Source organism: Berghia stephanieae, chromosome 5 (assembly GCF_034508935.2).
Source record: "Berghia stephanieae isolate SIO BIC M18660-M18661 chromosome 5, UCSD_Bste_1.3, whole genome shotgun sequence".
NCBI classification, from domain to species: Eukaryota; Metazoa; Mollusca; class Gastropoda; order Nudibranchia; family Aeolidiidae; genus Berghia; species Berghia stephanieae.
The window spans coordinates 67,164,554-67,185,995 of NC_088364.1; the positions used below are offsets into that span (position 1 = coordinate 67,164,554).

General features: G+C 35.0%; 2 protein-coding genes across 6 annotated transcripts in view; one reads left to right on the forward strand and one right to left on the reverse strand.

Annotated features, from left to right (window-relative positions):
- LOC144973468 (core histone macro-H2A.1-like) overlaps positions 1-2,689 on the reverse strand; it is a 592,749-nt gene extending 590,060 nt beyond the window's left edge. For both annotated transcript variants that reach the window (XR_013645547.1, XM_078915942.1), the window contains exon 1: positions 2,116-2,689. Coding sequence is in view for 1 of the 2 variants with exons in the window: in XM_078915942.1 (XP_078772068.1) it covers positions 2,116-2,293 (178 nt within the window). In the remaining variant the exon portion in view is untranslated. The remainder of the gene's footprint in view (positions 1-2,115) is intronic.
- Positions 1,191-20,694, forward strand: LOC144973470 (cytosolic Fe-S cluster assembly factor NUBP2 homolog). 4 transcript variants are annotated; one of them, XR_013645549.1, is made up of 9 exons: positions 2,721-2,836; positions 10,145-10,262; positions 11,026-11,114; positions 11,597-11,706; positions 13,158-13,312; positions 14,431-14,541; positions 15,439-15,508; positions 17,468-19,816; positions 20,218-20,694. XR_013645549.1 is itself a non-coding variant. In XM_078915944.1 (8 exons), exons 1-8 carry the CDS (start codon positions 1,231-1,233, stop codon positions 17,608-17,610), a joined length of 834 nt encoding a protein of 277 aa, XP_078772070.1. In that variant the 5' UTR covers positions 1,191-1,230; the 3' UTR covers positions 17,611-20,694. The 4 variants fall into 4 exon arrangements, 2 of the variants coding, with proteins under 2 accessions (XP_078772070.1, XP_078772071.1); XR_013645550.1 differs by lacking the exon at positions 2,721-2,836 and adding an exon at positions 7,639-7,872; XM_078915944.1 differs by lacking the exon at positions 2,721-2,836 and adding an exon at positions 1,191-1,268 and having other exon boundaries at positions 17,468-20,694.
- Positions 20,695-21,442: the final 748 nt, after the last annotated feature.

Sequence of the window (21,442 nt, forward strand, 5' to 3'; positions counted from 1 at the left end):
GTGCTGCTTCTGGAAAACTATTACCTGAATTTCATTTTTCAATCATGTTAGAAGTTGTTGTGCATCTAAGTAAATGGAGATTGTGAATCATGTGACTAATGTAAAAGTACGTCTATTGAAAATTTCTGTAGAAATTCAGCTCTTTTTTGTATGCGTATGATTTATTTACTTTTCAGTTCTCGTTTTCCATTTTTGTTTTTGTTTTCTTTTTCAATTAAAAAAACGGAGTGTCTACGCACACGGTAACCAGGCACCTAGCATCAGGATCTACGTACACGGTAACCTTGTACCGTGCTTTGGGAGGGTGGGGCGAAGGTGACATTGAGCTTGGTGCACAATAACTTATGACCTTGATTTCTCTCATTCCTACTTCTACCCCCCCCCCCCCCCACCCTTTGTGTTTGTTTGTGTGTGAGTGCGTGGGTTATAGGCAGAACGTAAGCATAGCTGGGCTGCCCGACAGCCAAATGCCTGATTAAATTGGCTAAACAGAGAATCTACAGTTTGGTATTAGACACCCATTACCAGATGTCTTGGTTTTTAATCCATTAGCCTAGGCCTACGTGTAATGAGATGCGAGGGAGAAGGGATGACATTATGACAAGAGAGAGAGAGAGAGAGAGAGAGAGAGAGAGAGAGAGAGAGAGAGAAAGAGATAGATAGATAGATAGATAGATAGATAGATAGATAGATAGATAGATAGATCGATAGATAGATAGATAGATAGAGGGATATTGGGGAAGATGAAAGAAACAATGGGTCGCCTGATGACGTATGAAGGGGTGCTACGGAGGTGTTTTACGATACGTGAATCGTGAAATTTCAACCTCTAAACAGCAACACTGATTTTTGTTTCATCCAGATACTAGTTTCCCTATTGTTAATGCAGAATAAATCGTTTCCACCAATTAAACTATAATCACATAGCTTGTCTTTTAATGATAACAATAAGACTAAGATCTGGTGTTAGGTTAAAGTAAGATTGAATCTCGCTTTTTATGGGTTAACTTGTATTGTTTGATTTTTTAAAAATAACACACACACACACACACACACCCACACACAAACACACCCACACAGAGCGAGGTCCATCCACTGCTTGTATTGCAGCACAAACCAGTTACCAGAGTTACCGTGTACGTAGATCCTGAGGCTTGGTGCCCGGTTACCGTGTACGTAGACACTGCCTTTAAAAAAATAATTTTCAGTATATTTCCGAAAAATAGTGGCATGGCCATTTCCTCCTTTGTCAATTTGTTTGAATTGATGTAAGTAATCCAACCAAAGTATTTTTCAGTTCTCACTCTCACGCCCATACAGTCCATTAGAGAAGATTAACATTATGTCTGTGGTCACATCTCTACTACTGAGAAGACTGCTGCTGATGATAATGATTATATTGATAACGATGATGTCGATTAACCCAACTACTGTCACACACACACACGCACACACACACACACACACACACACACACACACACACACTTTGGGTCTCCCCAATGCCTTCCCAATAACAAATCAATATTATGAAGGAATACTCATCCTTAGCTTTAAGTATTTTAGCCATTTGTATCCATTTGGAAGAGTTTATTTATAGCTATCTAATCTGTAACCCAGACCCTGTACATTATAAACATTATCAGGAAAATACATCGGCTAGATAGGTCTAAATCAACCACAATGATAATAATAATAATAATAATAATAATAATAATAATAATAATAATAATAATAATAATAATAATAATAATAAATAACCATCATAATAACTATAGAGGCTCTTTTTCGTATACTTAAATAGTCATTTTACTCTAATTAATAATTGTAAAGAGTAGAGAACCACGGACTTCTTATCGATTTTTTCTCTTTGTTCATCCATGAAATGTTTACATGGAGAGGTTTGGCTTGAAATAAAATTACAGTAGGACAATATTAACTCGGCCACGCAAGCAATTTTGCCTATGCCTGTTCCAACTTGTTGCACGGGAAGTCATCATAAACAGTAGTTTTTTATCAATACTCTTGCATAGTCATAACCGCAGTAAACATCATAAACGTTTTAATGCAAAAAGCAAATATATGAAAATGAAAAATAAGCAATTTTTAAACATACCAACGAGATACTCGATGACAGCAGCCATGTACACAGGTGATCCAGCACCGATACGGTGACGAAGATGGCGAGGATCTTTCCTCAGGTAACGATGCATTCTTGCAACAGGGAATAATACACCAGCTCGAGCAGAACGAGACATAGTCCTTTGCCTCTTCTTTGCACCGCGAGAAGACATGATGAGGATTGGTTTCAGGCAAAATAAGGTAAAACAGTCTAAAGAATACAGTAGTAGGTCAGACTCAAGACACGTTCACAACAGTGGCATCCAGTACGGTTGCCGACAAAAACAGCCCAGCCCACTTCCTTCGAATCAATCTAGCAGAACAATGTGTCATTACCTTGACCTTGTTTCGCTGACAACTATTTTTTACTTCGCGGATCTCTCTCTCTCTCTCTCTCTCTCTCTCTCTCTCTCTCTCTCTCTCTCTCTCTCTCTCTCTTTCGTTATCTATTTCTTTAATTCTTCAACCTATATTTATTTTATTTATATTTATTTGATATCTTTACTTAAACTTTGTTTCAGGAAATTGATGTAAGCATGTAAGAGAACCTGAAATCGAAAGCAAGTTTCGTTTCTTTGACGTTGAAAGCTTTATATTTTATTTTATTCTGAAACTTCCGTTGTAAACAATGATTATTTGTTTGGATCACATTGCTACATGTTCTCTTTGGACAAGAAGGAAAACAAAATTTAATTATCTTTAAGTGAATATTAGAAGTAGGTATACCGGTTTTTCATTGACATTTCGTGTTCAATTGTCTTGGATCGCGTGGTCTGTTACTTCTGGCTCCTCGTACTGATGTTTTGATACCTACCTGGATACCTCTGTATAGAGCTTTTAGACTTGGTGTAGTCTCCTTCGCTCCTCCTCATCTATTAATGATTGGACCAATTTTTATAATTGAACTTGTTTCCTAGGGTGTTGCTTATCTCCAACTCTGCTTTGAATTTATTCAAATTTTGTGCTGATACTGTGGTTTCTTGCAATTTATTCCAGTTATTTACAATTCTAGATGAAAAAAAAGTTCCTTCTTTCATTTGTTTTAAATAGGGAGTTTAATAGAAATTCTAAATGTACCTCACACACTTGAAACCAATGTCATATGAAAGAGCTGGCAACACAGATTACAAAACAGTTTGAATTTTGCTTCTATCTTGATTAGAAATGTAGTTACGGCAGTTCAAAGTCTGAAATTTCAGACCGATTTTTACCCCAAAATTAACATTGCAAAGTTGTGACCGAAATCGCGTGATGTTAATAAAAAATGATTAAAACAGTCAATATGGAGTTCTTATCATATATTGTATACCAAAATGTTCGTCTTATCGAGGACAATGCATTTAGATTAATAAAGAGGAAGATAAACATTTCAAATTAACACATTATTACATAATATGTCGCAAATGTTACATAATCAAAAACTCGGCGAGACGTAAAAAACAATTCGCTCTATCACTTTTGGATTTATCCCCAATATCTCACTGAAACAATTGCAAATAATTACCCTCTTTTAATTAATACATAGAGAGAATAAAAAAGGGTTTGAGAGTATTTAAATGAAAAGATATAAACATGTTGTGTAATGACATAATGAGTTTATTTTTACCTATGGCAATTTAATTGCATATAAATAAAATGGTAAATTGAAAAAGTTCAAATAAATTGAAACAGATTCCCTATTATAATTAGAAGGAAAGTTCTGGCTTTTAATACTTTAAAAAATTCTGCTGAACCACTTTGGGTTTATTGCTATTACATCATTTGAACTGACAAACAATATAATTTTATCCCCCCCCCCCCCTTCTCTCTCAATGTATGGGGGTGTCAAAACGAATAGAACTTCTTACCATAATAATTATTAAGGCTGGCTAAGGCCTTTAGAATATGGATACAAATGATAAACATATCTAAACATATGGGAAAGAAACTTGATGACTTGATGGCAAAGGAAAATAAAATAAAATTAAAGCAATTGGTATTTTTAAAATATCGATATTATTAATATCGGATTTCACAAAGAGAAGAAATATACGAACTTTTAAAACAAAAACTATAAAATGCCTATAAATAAAGTTGGAAATTATGTATTCAAAATAAAAACATAGTAAATAATAATACTGAAAATATTATGGACTAAATTTAACATAATACATAACTAAATTTAAAATATCGATATGAATATCGATATCGCCCGGCAGCCATGATGAGAAGATAATGTAAACAAGGCATTTCGGCGCAGAGTTAAAAGGTGTCTGCGCATCGATATAGAGCCCTGAAATTTGGCATGAATAAAGTTTAGATGTTATTCTAAAAACAAGCGTTTAAATTTTAAAAACACACGCGGTAAAAAAAAAAAATGCATTTGAAAATTGCCAAATTTTAACTTCATATAACTTCTGGAATTCTTAATGGATTTTTCCTTAATTGGCACCATTTAAAAGGAAATTGAAAGACGAAAATAATGATACCAAAATATCTGCGATATTCCTCTTTATAACGAAGTTATGCATCTTTAATTGAACCCCCCAAAACGCGAACGGCAATTTCCAGTCACAACTTTCCTATGGGCGAGTTGGGTCAAAATTTGACTGCCACTGCTGCTGCTCACTAAACTGCCTATTAAAACGTTCTTTTTTCAGTTTCTTGCTGTTTCCTCGTGTCTGAATGTTCTTGTTTGGTTTAAGGAATCCTGCCTCTACCCTATCTATTCCCTTTACTATTTTATATGTTTGGATCATATCTCCCCTTCTTCTCCTGTAATCTAAGGTCGGGAGATTTAATTCTTTCAATCTCTCACACTCACAGTAGGTTTTGTCTTTCAGGTGTGTGATAAGTTTTGTTGCTCTCCTTTGCACTCTTTCCAAACAGTCTTTGTCTCCCTCAAACTTCGGATACCATATGCAGTTAGCATATTCCAGCTTTGATCTAACTATAGTCTTGTAGATGGTGGTCATGTGTTTTGTTTTCAGATTCTTGAAATTTCTTTTCACTATTCCGAGTGTTTTACTAGCCTTAGATTGAACATCTTGAATTTGCTTCTTGAAGTTTAGCTTCCTATCAATAAATACTCCTAGGTCTTTTTCCCCCATTGGATTTCTGCAGGGGTTTTTCTTTCATTATATAGTTTGCTTCTCTGTTGTTTTTTTCCTAGGTGAAGAACTGCACATTTATCTACATTGAACTCCATCTGCCATATTTCGGACCATTCTTCAAGCTTTTTCAAATCTTGTTGTAATGTGTTTCTTTCTTCTTCTGTATTAGCTACTCCATAGAGCTTAGTATCATCGGCAAAGATTTTACATTTAGATGATAGATTGTCTGGCAAGTCATTGATATAAATCAGGAAGAGAACTGGTCCCAGTACACTTCCTTGTGGAACTCAACTTGTTACCAGTCTCTCCGTTGATGCTGTTCCATTCACTATCACTTTTTGTCTTCTATCTTTGAGGAAATCTCGGACCCATTTGACTGTCTGATCATTAATTTGATACTGTTCCAGTTTCCTGATTAGGCGCCAGTGTGGAAATTTGTCAAATGCCTTTCTGAAGTCGAGGTATATGACATCTAAATTGTTGCCTAATTCCAGGTCTCTCGTCCAGTCATCCATTGTTTCAAGTAGGTTTGTTACTGTAGACCTTCCCGCCATGAAACCATGTTGATCTTTGCTGAATAGTTTGTTCTTGGTCATATGATCAACCATTTCTTCTCTAATCAGCTGTTCCATGAGCTTGCAGACGACAGATGTCAGGCTCACTGGTCTGTAGTTTTCTGGATTTTTTCTGTCTCCCTTCTTGAATATGGCTGTGACGTTAGCTTCTTTCCATTCCCTTGGTAGTCTTCCTTCTTTCATCGACTGGTTAAATATCTTGGTTAGGGGTTCAACTAGCTGCTCTGCTAAGTTTTTTAGGATGTAAGGATGAAGTTTGTCAGGTCCAGGTGATTTACTCTCCTTTAGGCTTTGTAGTCTCTTCATTACTCTCTCTTCAGTAATCGGCCATTGTGTAGTATCTATATTACTTCTTTTAGCAATATCTGGCAAGTTTTTCTGGTTCTCCACTGTAAAGACACTTGCAAAGAAGAGATTTAGCACCCCTGCCTTGTCTTCATCTTCAGATGCCCAAGTGCCATCTTCTTTTTTTATGTCACAGGTTCCCTGTCTTGTCTTCATTTTACTGTTTACATAACTCCAGAATACCTTAGGATTTTCTTTCGTTTCCTCTGCTATCTTGTTCTCATACTTTTGATGCGCTTGTCGGACTATTTTAGTAGTTGCGTTTCTCACTCTTTTGTATTTGTCCCAATCCTCTTCCTTTTTGCTTCTAGAGTATCTTCTGTTTACTGCCTTCTTCTTCCGTAATGCCTCTCTCACTTCCTGCATCATCCAAGGTTGATTTCTTCTCTCAACCCGGTTCCCTCTGCTTTTCGGGATGTTTTTCTCGAAGCATTGGTTAAGTACTCTGGTAAATCTACTCCAGTTGTTTCCTACGGTGTCCTCGATTAGTATTTCCTCCCATTTGATATGCCCCAGTTCCTCTTTCATACTCTCTAGATCAGCCTTCCTATATCTGAGTGTCAGTTTTTCATCTACAGTCTCCGATGTCGCCCTCAGTTTTAGGAATATGGTCGCATGGTCGCTTTTTCCCAGTGGGTGGCTCAGTCTTAGGTCGATAATGTCATTTTCTTCCTCCATCAATATCAAGTCCAATACGTTGGGCTTCTGGTTTTTTCTCTGTCTTGTGGGTTCTTTTATTATCTGTTGTAGGTAGCAATCTATGAAACTTTCCTCCAGGCTTCCCTCTTTTGGTTCGTCCATCCCTTTCCACTCCAGTTCCGGCATGTTGAAGTCTCCCATAATAATTATCTCTGAATGCTTTTTTTGTGATGCTCTCCTTATCATCTCCAACATTCTCTCATTATTTTCTCCTGTGCTATTTGGGCTCCGATAAATCACTTCTACTAGTATCTGACTTTGTCCAGTTACTCCAATCGAGCACCAAGTGCTCTCCCTAAAGTCGTGATCTGTGAGTTCCTCTATGGGGTTAACCTTGAGGTTCTCCTTCACCAATAAGTATACTCCTCTGCCGGAAGTTTCAAAATCTCTGCTAGCTATTATAGTGTATCCCTCAATACCTAACTCTGCTATGGTTGGGTGTGTTGTTGCATTCTTTGGCTTAGCTTCTGTTATTGCTATCACGTCTGGATCTTCTTCTTCTGCCATAGCCTTTAGCTCCTCTCTCTTATTCATCACACTGTCTGCGTTCGTGTACATGAACTTCAGAGTATTTTTCATATTCACGTGCTGCCCCTCCTTATCATTTACTGGTACTTCTCTTTTTTGAATTTTCTTGTTGTCTTCGAGTCCTTGCTCAGCAACATTTTGGGCAATTGGACTGACACGTTTCCAATATAGTCATTCCTCGTCCCAGTCCCAGTCATTTCCTTGAATCGAAATACTTATTACTAAACTAGCGGAACGGGGAACGCCATCAATCAAAACAATCAAAAGAAAAAAAAAAAGAAAATGAATTTTTACATAGACAGATAGGCCTTTAAAAAACGAGAGGCTTTTCGCACGTTCCTCGAGCTAAGCGAAACAACCCAAGTATTTCCTACTTTAACTAACCCTAAGAAAAAATAAAGGCCAAGGACCTTGTTTGACAATTGACAAATCGTCAATTACAATTACAACAATTCGTGTCAGTTCGTCTTACTTCATCATGACCAGATCATCATAGGACTTAACTGCCACAACGTAACTTTTGTCACGAAGTGATGTTGTTGCCACGGGCCACGGAGTGCTTTTAATATTAATACTTTCATTTTCTCCTCTCTCTTTCTCTCTCTTTCTCTCTCTCTCTATTATCTCTCTCGCTCTCTCTCTCTCTCTCCCTCTCTCTCTATTATCTCTGTCTCGCTCCCTCTCACTCTCTCTCTCTCTGTCATTTTCTATTATTCTTATTCTTATTCTTATTCTCTCTCTCTCTCTCTCTCTCTCTCTCTCTCTCTCTCTCTCTCTCTCTCTCTCTCTCTCTCTCTCTCCCTGTCTCACACACACACACACACACACTCTCTCTCTCTCTCCCTCTCTCTCTCCCTCTCTCTCTCTCTCTCTCTCTCTCTCTCTCTCTCTCTCTCTCTCTCTGTGTGTGTGTGTGTGTGTCATATTTCCTATTTTTGTCATAGACCAAGGTAAATCGTCAACTATTTACAATTAACTGCCACAGACTGATGTTGTTGCACAAATCTTTTACACGAATTGTTCCCATAGTATGACAATATGCAGTATATTTTTTATATACATCTGACTTGTGGTCAAAATATATACGTTTAGTAATTCACATTCAGTTCAATTCATATTATCATGTGGCGTTTCAATGGATTTCCAAACTTTAATTTTGATTTTCTCAAAAGCTGAAAAATGTGACTTTGATCGTTTTTCCCCTGTGGTCTTCATATATTATAAGGATTAATAACAAATGCAGACGACTGTAGACTCAAACCTTTCCATAAAGAATGAATGATTGGAAGAAAGTCACGAGATTTGTATGCATGCAAATCGAGGCTCGACTGAAATCACAGCATGCACCTGAAGAGTTCCAATTTGACTCCTTGGTGAACTGTCAACTCCTTGGCAATTGACACATATGAATCTTGCACTTTCCAATCATTCATTCGCTTTCGATCGTTGTGAAAAGGTTTGAGTCTACACTCATCGGCATTTGTTTTTAATTTTTAAATGTCTTTTCATACAAGTTAAAATCATTTCAAAACAAAAAATTACTGTTGTTTTTGGATCCAAACTTCAGATACTGTGGAAAAAAACAAACAGAAGAATGAAGTGGCAAAGAATCCCTGCCAAGTATAAATATGTCCAATAGATTAAAAAGAAAAGAAAAGTAGGATTTCCTTTGTTTTAAAGGAAAATATACTACACATCTTCATAATAAGGCAACAATTCATGTAAAAGATTTGTGGCAATAACACATCAGTTCATGGCAGTTAATAGTAAATAGATGATTTACCAACTGGATGGCCTGTGACAAAAAGAGGAAATATGGCGGGGGGGGGGGGGGGGGGGGGGGGGAGAGAGAGAGAGAGAGAAAAGAAAATGAGTAAATTAAAGAGATGGAGATAGAGGAGAAAATCTGAGAAAATGAGAGTACCAATACTAACATCACTCTATACTCCGTGGCAGTTAATAGTAGGCGATTTACCAACTGGCACTGTCTGAGGCAAAAAGAAGAAATCAGACAGAGAGAAAAGGGAAAGAAAATCTGAGAAAGAACGATAATGTGAGTGAGAGAGAGAGAGAGAGAGAGAGAGAGAGAGAGAGAGAGAGAGAGAGAGAGAGAGAGAGAGAGAGAAGAAAAAATGAGAGTATTAATATTATTAATGATATGACTCCGTAGCAGTAGATAGTTGACGATTTACCAACTGGCATGATCTGTGGCTAAAAGAGGAAATGAGAGAGAGAAGAGAAAATGAGAGTATTAATATGAATAACATCACTCTGTGGCAATGACATCACTTCATGACACTAACGTTACTCCTTTCAATATTAATTCTTTTTTACTCTATCTATCTAGATTCTCTTTATTTTTTAGAGCTTCTTTATTGGTTTGTTTATATATTCTTTTTATATTATTCTTTTATTTTCTTCATTTTTTTACCGACATTTTATAATTATGCATAAATGAATTAATGTCATCCATTACTTTCATCATGAATAAATCACTTAAACTGGGTGTCGTGCCTGATATTATAATGATAATAATAATAATAATAATAATAATAATAATAATAATAATAAATAATAATAATAATAATAATAATAATAATAATAATAATAATAATATATAATGAATAATATGATGATGATGATGATGATGATGATAATGATGATAATAATAGCTATATAATGATGGTGATGATAATAATAGCTATATAATGATATTAATGATTTTAATAATTTTTGTACCGACATGTGTTGAGTGTATTGATTTCATCTCTTTTTATGAATTCAGAATGAATCATCTGTCATCAGTAAAGCATGTCATTATCGTCCTCTCTGGCAAAGGAGGAGTGGGGAAAAGCACAATGGCTGCTCAGATAACAATGTGCCTGCATGCTGAAGGGAAAAAGGTAATGAAAAATTATTACTGGGACTAACCATCATACCTGGCTGGCTATCTAAGAGTAAGAACAAACCGAAATTACTGTTTTTGCTGTCCTGTTCATCTACCATTTAGTTTCAGAAGTGTCAAATTATTCATTGTTACTTAATAACTATATTCAGAAGTGACAATGTTTATTATGCCCATTACAATAACCAGCTATGTGACCTTGGTTCGAGCCTGCTTTGAGCAGTGCATCGTTGAGTCATTGGAAAGGGCTCTTTACTCACATTCTTTCACCATACTCAGGTGTAAAATGGATACTTGGCTGTTAACAGTGTTGTCTCTGTCGGAAAAAAATTATGAAATTGCATAATGTGTTTCGTCCTACATGGAGAGTGTTGCTGTTAGCTGGGGACTCCTTGTAAAGTGCTATGAGCACATCTAGTGGATATTGTTATATAGATGCTCAATTTTTTTTTAAAGTGTGCTTATAGCTGAATATATCTGAGTCAAAGCATTATAAACTTTTCTGTCACTGTAAGAATCTCAAAGAAGATTAAGATAATGAATAAACATTTCACAGCCATCAAAATCTAAACCTGATCACTAAAACACAAACAAACAAAAAATGGATAAAATAAATGAAATTTTTACTGTAAAATAGGAGTATGATCACACAAAATATTAAGACTCACTGCAATGCTTTTGAATGTTAGAAACATATATCTTATAAATTTTAAAAAATCCATTTTCAAAATTTAATCTTTAAATTTTTTAAAACTATCCAGGTTGGTTTACTAGATGTTGATCTGTGTGGTCCAAGCATCCCAAAGATATTCAATCTTGAAGGTAGAGATGTTCACCAGTGTCCAGAGGGGTAATTGATATATTTTTAAAAAGAATATTGATATAATGTTATTCATGCAGTAATTTTATTTTATTTCAACAATACAAATCTTAATCTTAACTTTTGCGACTGGTTTTTAAGTATATTGGACATACACACAAAAATAATTTGGTTCCATTGCATTTAATGGACAGTAACAATTTCTTGCAACCCTTTAGATATATGAGAGTTATGAGATACATAACAGCTTAGAAAGTGAACAAAATACCGAACACTGAATGTTTCAGGCTCAAAACCCTTCTTCAGCCAATAACAAAAACAATAAAAACATAAATACATCACTTAAAAAACATAAAAGGCAGTATTTATGTTTTATTATTGGCTGAAGAAGGCAGGGCTTTGAACCCGAAATGTTCCGTGTTTGGTATTTTGTTCTCTTTTGTTGATTACTTTTTACATGAAAAGAATATTTAAAGACATTGTTATTTATTGGGTTTTTTTCCCCCTTCCAGATGGCTTCCTGTTTATATCGATAAAGAACAGAAAATTGGTGTCATGTCCATCGGTTTCCTGCTGGAAAACAAAGATGATGCAGTAGTGTGGAGGGGGCCAAAGAAAAATGGTAGGGATAATGTGTTTTTCTATTTTTGTGTCTATCTTAATAGATTGAATCGGTAACAAATATATTGCACAGCGGTGTCAACCCTAGGTAAAAATTGCTTATTCTTAAACTTATGCATTTTTGTTTGTTGTACATAATTTGCTGAGGATTGTATGCATTATTAAATTTCTATTTAAGCATTGTAAACATTCATACACTTTTTAATGTACTTAAACACTTTAATCTGTTTTTGTTTTTTTTTAAATCTGGAAGTTATAAAGGGAGTTCAGTATAATATTATCTCGCTGGTTATATCAGATTTATACACGGATTCTGCTATTTATATAGTTTATATAGAGTAAGTTTACTCATTAATTTAAATATCGATCATGATATTGCTAGTATGGTCTAATTGCCCATCATCAGATTTAGCACTAATAATCGGGTTTTTTTTTAAGATAGTACACATTTTTTTCAAAATCTTATTCATTTTTGTTTTCCACTGCATTCTTTTTCATGGGCTAGGGTTGGCAGCACTGGGGTTTGTTAAAACCCTTCTTTGATTTTCTGCCTTCTTCTTCGCGTTCTTTTTAATCTGTTAGTTTTTATTCTTGGTAGCAATCATTATTTTGATATTGTGACATTTTATATGTATTAAGGGGTAAATTATCTAGAGAGAATTTTGTTCCCTGGAATTTTGTCTCAATGTGTCGGATTTCCCAATTGGAGAGCTTCCTGATGTCAAGGTCAGTCTATATTACGACGTTTGCAAAGTATTTAAGTCTGAATAAAGGAATTAAGTTGATCAGGTACTACCACATCATCGCTAAAAATTCCAGTAATGTTAATTCATGTCTTAACAGTATTATAAATAAAAATGGTACTCAACTCTAATCCCTCTTAAATTGGATTATAAAAACATCTTTTGAGACACAACATAAATAATATATGATAAAACTCGATTTGGTCTAAAGAAGAGTTTTTAGATTTATCTTATGTGGCTATAGACTGCAGGCAGTGTAGGACGGCTATTTCCTCTGATATCGGGGCAACAGAAAGTAGTTCAGTTGTTCATGATTTTGGAGCACATTGACCTTGACACTTCATTGTGTAAGGCTCTTGCCCTACATGCACATATTAGCAGGTCTGATTGCAACGGAGTACAATTGTGGGCTTGATTAAATTGTTGTAATTGACAATATTTTGCATTGTTTTGAGAATATTTCCATTACAACAATGCGCCCATAACAGTTTGGATTATCAGACTTGTTGCCCTTGAGTCAAACAGATATCCAGTCTTTATATTAGAAACGGATGCTTTTTTCAATTTTTTTATTGTCATTGATAACAGAGATCTAAATATGTTTAAGGTACGTTATAAAATACTCTTGTTAATTTTTTATTCTTTGAAAAGAAAATGTATGTAAATGCATAATTTATTACATGATGATTATCAATGTTTTTAATCAAAGCAATGATCAAGCAGTTCTTGAGCGATGTGTACTGGCAAGACATTGACTACCTAATCATTGATACACCTCCTGGAACATCAGACGAGCACATCACAGTGATGGAAGCACTGCGTTCCTTCAACCCAGATGGCGCCATTGTTGTCACCACTCCTCAGGTATTTCAGACATTGCAGCAATTCAACAATGTATTAGTGGATTAGATTGCCGGGATGTCACTTACTGTGTCTTCTACATCCCTATATCTATTTTCCAACTTGCTTTCTGTCTTTGTCTTGGAATGCGATTACTTGGATTTGTTTGCTCCTTGGACAGGGTCCTTGGTGCAGAGAGCAACAGTCGAATGTATAGTTATAGTTTTCGGAGTTGATATTTTTTTCATTGTAAATCACCTTTCTGTTGCTATGTATTTTTATATTTGTTGTTTTGAATGTATAATGTAAGCATTTGGGTTTGTCCCTCAAACTAATATAACTGATGGTGTGATCTTGGAATATAAATTTGTTCCCTTATTTTCCCATTCCCCTTTGTCTTACTTTTGTCGTGTACTTTTAATTGTAAAAACCTAAAAAAAAATTTTTCCATCCCATTTTCTTCCTTTTTGCTCTTGCTGAAATGACTTAAATGTGTCGCATGTGCTGAAAAACACTTAAAAACAAATATTTTGCCTGCAATGAAGGAATATACTCAGATTAGATTTGACCATTTTAATTCAACCATTTCAACATTCTTTGCAGTGTTTCAATATTGACTCTAACTATGGTCTGTAAAATAATTATTTTTATCTGATTTCAAAGCCCAAACCCTCGCCGACCATTATGACCAATGGAGACTAACCACAGTCCTGTTAGTTGACTGGATTAGTTATGTCGCTAAACACGCATGCCCAGTTAGTTTGAAGATAAATTGTTCTAACCATGTTTTTCTCAAAATCACCTTCTCGCACTTTCACAATTAGAATGCTACCCGCTCCATATTTATTTTAATAGGTTAATTGCTGAACTGTGTAGATATTTATTATACACCATCTTTTGATACACACAGTGAATACAAATATTCTTTTTAATCATGGTATTTTTTAAAGAACAAATTTGAATGTTTTCACAATTTTGACAGGGGTTTGGCAATAGTTCTCAGGACAAAATTAAATTTTTTAAATAATCCATGTTCATTCACATATTTTTAATTGTAATTTATTTTATTTCTACCTTTTTTTTGTTTTGTTATTTTTGTTTTTAAATCCCACATTTTGTATTTTCTCCTACCTCCATGAAAGGCTGTGTCTGTAGGTGACGTGAGGCGAGAGTTGACATTTTGTAAAAAGACAGGAATCCCAGTAGTCGGCCTGGTAGAAAACATGAGTGGCTATGTCTGTCCTCATTGCTCTGTAAGTCAATACATGTTTGATTGATGACTGAACAAAAGGTTCAAAACTAGCTGGTGTATTAGTACCTATTATATGCTTTTGGCTCCTTTTATACTTATTCATTATTTTAGTCTATGTTCAAGGATGTTTTGTAACTTTTAAATTTATTTATTCGTTTATTTTTTAAACATTTTTTCCATTTTACACTTTTTGATAAATTGAAGAACTTATCAAAACAAAAGAGTAAAGAAAAAAAAGTTTGAATACAAGAGTTCTATCATGTATGGCTATGTTGTCTTGTGGTATGACACTCGCTTTCGGATCGGAAAGTCCTGGGTTCAAACCTCACTCTGCGCAATAGTTGAGTCCTTGGAAAAGGCTCTTTACTCGCATTCTCTCACCAAACTCAAGTGTAAAATGAGTACCTGGTCGTTGTCAGCTTTGTCTCTGTTGGAAAAAATTGTAATATCGCCTAACAGGCATCATGTCTCGTTCTACATGTTACGTGTTGCTGTTGGTCAGGGACCCCTTTTAAAGCGCTTTGAGCAGGTTTAATGGATATTGCGCTATATAAAAGCTAAAGTTTTTATGTGTTTTTTTTGGGGGGGTTTTTTTTTTTTGGTTTTTAAAAATAATTTTCTATTGAATGAAAATAAGAAACTCTTTGATTTAATACAAAGATTTAATCCATCAACTTAAGCATGTTGTAAGATTTTCTATGGCTACTATTTGACATTGAAAATTATTCGTTTAATTTTTGTTTTTTTATCTTAATCGATTCTGAAATAACCTTATCTTTGAACCTACCACTCTCCCTGGTTTTACTTGACGATGATTGAAAGCCAGTGTGTGTTGCACAATAGGCCTTTATATTTTATTTTCTCCATTCATTTCCCATTACACTTTTTCCACTGACAGGAATGTACCAACATTTTCTCCAAAGGAGGCGGCGAATCGTTGGCACGACAGACAAACGTCCCTTTTCTGGGTAAGCTTAAATATGATTTATGGCATGAAATTGGCATTGTGGTGAATGGTGCATCACTATTGATTCTTTATCAGTGGTACCAAATTTATGTTAAAAACGTATATTTTTACTCATTTCCGTTCATTGTACACAATTTGCTGAAGATTTTACGAGCTCAATTTCTATAGTTAAAACAGTTTTTTTAGTCATATGCTCCTTTAGTGTTAAAAATTTTTTTTAAATTGAGCTTTTATATCGTGCAATATCCACTAAACGTATTGTAAGCGGTTTACATGTGGTCCCTTGCCAACAGCAACACTTAACATGTAGGATGGGACATGATGACGTGATATTACAATGTTTTCGGGCAGAGACAGCACTGTTAACGGCCAGTAACTCATTTTACACCCGAGAGATTGTGAGTAAAGAGCCTTTTCCAAGAACTCAACTATGCGCAGATTGATGCTTGAACCCAGGACCTTCCATTCTGAAAGCGAGTGTCATACCATAAGAGCTGCACTTAAACACTTCGATTTGTTATATGACCCGGAAGCTCATGTTGGGAGCTCAATAAAATATTATCTGGCTGGATCATATCTGATTTATATGTTTAGTTTATTCTGGAAGTCGATACTATACTATTTATATCGTTTATGAAGAGTATGCTTATAGAACAGTAAAGGAAGGTGCCCCAAACGTAAACAAAGGTCGAGAAGCACGTGGCAAACCACATGTTCCTGTCTTGACAGCTCACGTTCCAATGTAAATAATAGAAAAAAATAACCTTTAAAATTTGGCTGTTAGGTGGCAAAAGAAACACATATTCATAAATACTCGATCATGCATCAAATAATGTCTAGATATGGATATTTTATGGAACAAAGGTAAAATTTTCTAAAATTTATCAAAAGTTACAGTCTATCTATTTTTAGACCAGAGCAAATTACTCCGCTGGTGTGAACAAAACGAGAATTATTCGGAGCCTGATTTTCATAATAATTTAGCCTTATAATATTATTTCTGCAACTGTTAGATTTTATGTAAACATATTTTCAATACTGAAAGTGTATTGCCTACAACTCAAACTACAAAATTGGGAGACCTATATTGTGCGTAAATTTTTCCGGTCCCTAACGGAAATCACTAGCAACTTGTTATTGTTTACGTTTCGGGCACTTCCTTTACTGTTTTATTCATTAATTTAAGTATCGATTATAATATTGCTAATATGGTCTTGTTGCCCATCATCAGAATTAGAGCTTATTGGGATTGTACACTCTTCTTTTCAAAATATAATTCATTTTGGCTCTCCATTGTACACATTTACATGGGTAAGGGGTGGCAGCCCTATATTTTTTAAAACTTGAGGGCTTTGAAAATAAGAGAAACAATTTATGTTCTGCTGCCTCAACCTCATATGATGGCTGAGTTATTCTTGAACCCGTGTCAAAAACTAAATTTAAGTAATGATTGGAAATATGATGCTATAGTTTTCCAGCATGTAAAAAAACTATATTCCTTCTCCTCAATATATGCATAAGAATAGTGTGCGGTTATGTGGTCCAGTGGTATGACACTCACCTTCGGGTTGGAAGGTCATCCTATTGTTTAAAAAATTTTAATACGCTTTTGTGCAACGACACCATAAGATCTCGTCACCTAGGCAATCCATGAAGGAATATAGGTAATCCATCAAACAGGATGTCTGATGTCAACAGGATTCACCCATGTTGTCCAAGTGAGCAAATTGGGGGTTAAGAATCTTACCCAAGAAAAAAACCCGAAAGTACCTGAAGCGGGGCTCGAATCTGGGACCTTCCGGACAGTGCAATGCCTTAATCACTAGGCCACTTCCCCCCCTCCGCCCCCCCCCCCCCCCCCCCCCCCCCCCCCCCCCCTCCTTGTGATCCTACTGTGATTCTATTGTAAGGTCTCTATCAATTTTTTTTTCTTCTCTTTTTGTTTTGTCTGTATTTGCAGGTAGCATCCCCATTGATCGTCATCTGACATTGAGCATGGACACTGGTAAAAACTTTTTGGAGTCCAACGAGGGGTCACCGGCCTTAGCCAGCATTAGGCAAATGGTTCAAAGATTGATGGCCATCGACAGGGATTTGCCGTAGCGAAACGGTCACTGTGACGTCTTCACCAAGAGCAATAACAAATACTCACACACACACTGTGTATTTGGAGCAGTTAACTGGATTATGAATTTGGAAAGCAGGCAATGAATAATGAAAGCCACTTTCTAAAGAGTTGTAATGGCTTAATGATTTATTGCAAGTTTTAAGTTGCGTAGTCTGCCAAATGGGGAACTAGATTTACACAATCAGGGCTGGCTATAGATAAGGTGTATAGATGGAACGAAATTGACTCACTCAGCTCCTTGTAATTGTTTTTAGCCAGCCATTTTTATGATAAGTTCCCACTAAATTCTATTATCAGACTACAAACGTTTAAGGTTACACATAGTTTTATTTGTTGGTACATTATATCCGGCTGGCGAATGTTATGAGTTTTTAAACTAAATGGTCAGCATCAATTTTGTATACCTTATGTTCAGTTGATCATTATTTTCTTTTGTGTCATTTGGGATTTTTGTAATGTGAAAAAGAAATATTAGAGAAAAAATAAATGGTTTATTGGAAAGATTTGTCAACGTTTATTGAAAATCAGATAATCTTTTTTTTTTTTTTTTTTTCATTTTATTTAAGAAGTGATTAATCCTTTTCTTAAAAAAGGTGAAGCAAATGAAATGAATTCCTTTATCGCTAAAACTTGCACAGCAGACAAGGTATTTCAGTTTTGTTTATTGAAGTCTTTGATGGTATAGGGATATGTCAGTGGAGTTTGGAATGAACTAGAAGGAAAATAGTTCATGAAATGTTACCATTTCTTATATAGAAGAAAGACTAAGTGTAAAATGTTGTATGTTCATTGTTAATCTTGAAATGAAATTGGTGCTGAAAATATGAGGATGGTTAAAGCACCGTTTGATTTTTATGGTGGGTGAATATATATGATTAATTATTATTATAAAAACAATTTGGGTGAATGATGTATCTGCTCAGATCGCGTATTTCATTTTACTACACAAGCTAAATCGGTTTTTTCTTATTTGAATAATGTTGGTCTTTTTCTTCCTTTTTTTTCTTTCTTTCTTTTTCTGATATTGATATGGAATAGGATTTGGTTCTGAGGTTTGTACTTTTCCTTTTTATTGTTATAAAATTGCGCTTATCGTGGACGAAATGAGTTGATCAGCACTACCATAATTGTAATCAAATGTGTTTAGTCAATACAATTGAAATAGTGCTGTTTACATGTATGGTATAGATAGGCATTCATTCTCATCTTAAATTCTCTTATAATAGTAGATTTTCAATTTATGTCCCTGATTGCTTTGTTGTGATTTTTTTTTCTTTTTCTAGTTAAGGGTGGCCTTGAGGATTATGCAAATTCTTTTTTAAAAGATAAAAATCAATTGTAAGCAATTAAAAATATATATTTATATTTAGATGCCTTTTCCTTTGTTAGATTTTCAGAAATCGTCATGTTAAATAGTTAAACTCCTTATCCAAGCGTTCATTCTTCTTTTATTAGTTATACCATTTTTAAAGAGAAAAAAAATCCTAGTATTTATAATTTAGTCTACTTGTCATTGCCAAAGTCTTGTTTTTTTTTTGTTTTTTTTTTGTTTTTGGTTGGGGGGGGGGGGGGTTGTTTTTTTGTTTGTTTGTTTTTTTAATCCAATTGTCGTTAATCACAATGTGGACTGTTTGTTATAGTTTCACCACAATATTTTATTTATGCAAGTTAAATTACATTTTGTATATTTTACATTGTGATAAAACTATGTCGTAAAAGAGCTTTTGTTATTGTTATTCTTTGAAAAAGACAAAGCTGGGTCTATTATTTGACCTCTGGGTGGGTCCTTTGACCTCCCATGGTTGGCAGGAGGTCAATTGCTGTGTCTTCTATCCCATTATATCTGTTTTCCAAGTTGCTTTCTGTCTTTGTCTTGGAATGGGATAGCTTAGTTTTGTCCTTCACCTTGTAGAATCCTTAGCTGAGGGGGAAACAAGTCAAATGTTTACTATTAGTTTTGGGAGATGATTTTTTTCCTCTTATATATTGTCTCTCTGTTGTGTATTATTTGTTTTATTTTCTGTTTTGGATATATTCTGTAAACATTCGAGTGTGGGATCCTGTGCTGGTGCCTGGATGAGACTTTTAAGTGATCTCAAACAAAGTACACTGATAGTGTGTTCTTGAAATCTACATCTGTTCCCTATTTTGTACCAGTCTTCTTTGTCTTTTTATTTTCTTGTGTACCACAGACCTGCCGTTCATACCGATTAATCGGTATCATACCGATTTGCAAGACCTTTTTTTCGTATTTACCGATTTCCCGATTTACTTGCCGATCGTACCGATTTCCCGATCTGCATGCCGATCGTACCGATTTCACCAAGTGACCAAGGGCCCGCAGCCCTCCACCCCTCTTTTACGTTTACTTTGTGCTTTACGTTGCACGTTAAAATTTTCAAGTCTCGTGAACTTTGACCCCTCCCGCGATACCTCGATAGATACATGACGTAGCGAGCCTCTTTGTGATGCCCTCACACAGATAGGATAATTGGATAATTTTACGTCTCATACTGATTTTTTTCCCCAGATACTGATTTTTTTACAATGTCATACTGATTTCCTTTTTCGTGGAGTGGCAGGTCTGGTACCATTACTTGTAATTCTATAATTTTTTCACCATCATATTGTCTTTCTATTTACTAGCGCTGACCTAAAAGCGTCGCAAGCTCCGTAAACCTTTAAAAACAACAAACAATCAAATAGACCTAGTTGAAAATATTCTGCAATAGACGAACGTCATATGCAAAAAGTAGCGAGCAGCTATGTTGTCCTTTATATGTTGCAGTATTAGAAACCAGAATAAAATGCAGCTTTGTGTGTTGAATTAACTGTAGGACCAACATCTTGATTTATCAACTGCACTTACAACTTTGATTAATATGATTATATTGATTCATTGGTTTCATGTGAATATTTTTTGATATAACTATTTTGAATCAAATCATTTCTGATATATTTTTTGAACTTGTCATGAAAAGGTCATCAATGTCATTTTTTCATATTTCCATGTTTTTAATCGATGTCCATGTTGAATAAATTAATTATCCAGAGAGCCAGATTTATTGTTATTACAGTTATTTGATAGTTTAAATATATGACCCTGGATGGGGAGACCTTCGCATGTTCCTCAAGTTAGCTTCACTTTATATTGTTATTTTACAGTGGATCTTTTGTCAGATGGTTATTTATTCAGTTTGTCAATTTTTTTGTAGCATTTTAAAAGCTGTAGAACAAACCTTGATTGATTGGTAAAAGTTTAAAATTTCCTAATATAACGATTGTTTTGGTTCTCCACCACCATTTTGTCATTGAAGCATTGAAAGGTGATGCAAAGTAGTCCTAAGGGTTTATTTTTTCTTTTCAGATTAGCTCGAGGTCCGAGGATATGTTTTCTAATAGGGTTAGTTATAGGTCTTAGTAAAGGTTATAGAGTTAGTTAAAGATACTAGGTTTTATTTTTTCTTAGGGTTAGTTAAAGGAATACTTGAGTTGTTTCCCTTAGCTCGAGGAATGTGCAGATGGCCTCCCCCTTGGGTAGGGTCTTCTGACCTCCCATGGTGGCCAGGGGTTCATTTGCTGTGTTTTCTATCCCCCTTTATCTTTTTTCCTAGATCGCTTTCTGTATTTGTCTTGTAATTGGATTACTTGGTTTTGTCCTGGTCCTGGCTAGAGTCCTTGGCTGGGAAGGAAACAGTCAGATGTTTTGCTACAGGTTTGGGAGATGATAATTTTTTCATTGTAAATCATCTCTCTGTTATGTACTGTTACATTTTTTGTTTTAAATGTATAATGGTTTGTTAACTT